This window comes from Morone saxatilis, unplaced genomic scaffold (genome assembly GCF_004916995.1).
Source record: "Morone saxatilis isolate NCDOM2014 unplaced genomic scaffold, NCSU_SB_2.0 Contig11, whole genome shotgun sequence".
In the NCBI taxonomy this organism is placed as follows: domain Eukaryota; kingdom Metazoa; phylum Chordata; class Actinopteri; family Moronidae; genus Morone; species Morone saxatilis.
The window spans coordinates 1,047,277-1,048,743 of NW_023339663.1; the positions used below are offsets into that span (position 1 = coordinate 1,047,277).

The window sequence follows — 1,467 nt, forward strand, 5'->3', positions numbered from 1 at the left end:
GAGCGAAGATTCATTAGTTAGCTAACTTAGAAACTTGGAAATTGGTTGGTTCAAGCTTACGTAAGCACAAGTCACATTCTGTTTAACAAAAGAACAAAGATTAGATTTTAATATAAGAGTACAAACATATTTATTTAAAAAAAGGTTTTAGTACAAAATGTTTAAATAAGCATACAATATGACCAGGGATGTGATGTAAATTGATTTAAAAAAAGGCATTTTTCATATTATGTGGGCTTTTAAATATTAATTTTACTGTAAAATATCAGTTTAAAATAAGATCAGCCTGTTTCAGGCAGATTATGTAACCAAATACATATTGAATAAACATGCAGAGTCAATCTATTTCTATATATGTGGACATAAAAAGAGAAAAAAGGGGATAATAGAGGGCAGATATACAAATACACAACCGAGCATACTGGAGTTATTAAACTTAAAACTAAACATACACTGTTTGAATAACATAAAATGAATCAGGAAGTCTTCATCTGTGTTGGGTGCATTAGATACTGCGTCACAAGCAGCTGTTCTGTTAAGTGTGTTTCAGCTCAGAGGCAGAGGAGGAGGAGGATGAATGGTCTGAGGCCAGAGGATGGAGAGGTGATGTAAGAGCCATTGTGGCGAGAGAGCGGTCGGAGCTGCTATTACTGTATGAAAGAGAGCGAGCACTTACCCTGATAACCTCTGGGCAGGCGTAGTGCGGAGATCTGTAAAAGAGGCAAACAGGCAGTCAGCAGTCGACACTTTACACAACACTACACACAGGAAACAGCCAGCAGCCACCAAAGAAGAAGAAGGAGAGACCAGGTGAACCTCGGCACGCCCTCCTGACGTCTGAAGAAACCACTTTACCCCGAAAATAAAACTTTTATTGCCTGATGTGGATTATTTTGTTGTTAACTAAGTGAGTGTTACGTAACGTATAATGGCCTCCAGGTTCCAGCTGATGGTTCATCCTGCTGAACAACATGTGACAGCATCCAACACGAGTGGGAGACGTCCTTAAATCATTCACTTAAAGGGAAACATCATTATTTCTCAACCTGGACCTGGATGATGTTTTATGTTTTTTTAAATTGGTGCAGATTAAAGCGAGAGCGCCGTAATCCTCGCTGTCAGGGTTACGTCCATTAACAGCGTTTGATTTGCCACCGACTGGTTCACATTGTTGAGCTTTTCTTCATTTGGAAATGAGAACACACAAAATTGGGAAATGAGCTGTTTCCCGACCACCGTTTATAAATAAGGGAACAAAAAACTATTTTTTTAATTTTTATTTTGTTAGTTGATGTTTCTGAGTCAATGTGAGCAGACTGTGTCTCTAGACTGAAGAGAAGTGGTAAAGAGTCTCAAGGATGGTGGACATCAAGTTTTTATTGCAAAAAAATACGTCCCTTCCTTAAAACAGCTGTTTTTTGAACGGAGTTTGGTGTGACAGTGTGGAGCAGAAGGAATTTTAAAATA

General features: G+C 38.4%; 1 protein-coding gene across 1 annotated transcript in view; it reads right to left on the reverse strand.

Annotated features, from left to right (window-relative positions):
* Positions 1-1,467, reverse strand: part of LOC118320844 (serine/threonine-protein kinase BRSK2-like) — a gene marked incomplete at its 5' end in the record, with an annotated part of 44,856 nt that overhangs the window by 26,256 nt on the left and 17,133 nt on the right. The window contains 2 exon segments of the mRNA XM_035651963.1: positions 677-710; positions 1,318-1,329. Of these exon segments, the coding sequence (XP_035507856.1) occupies positions 677-710; positions 1,318-1,329 (46 nt within the window).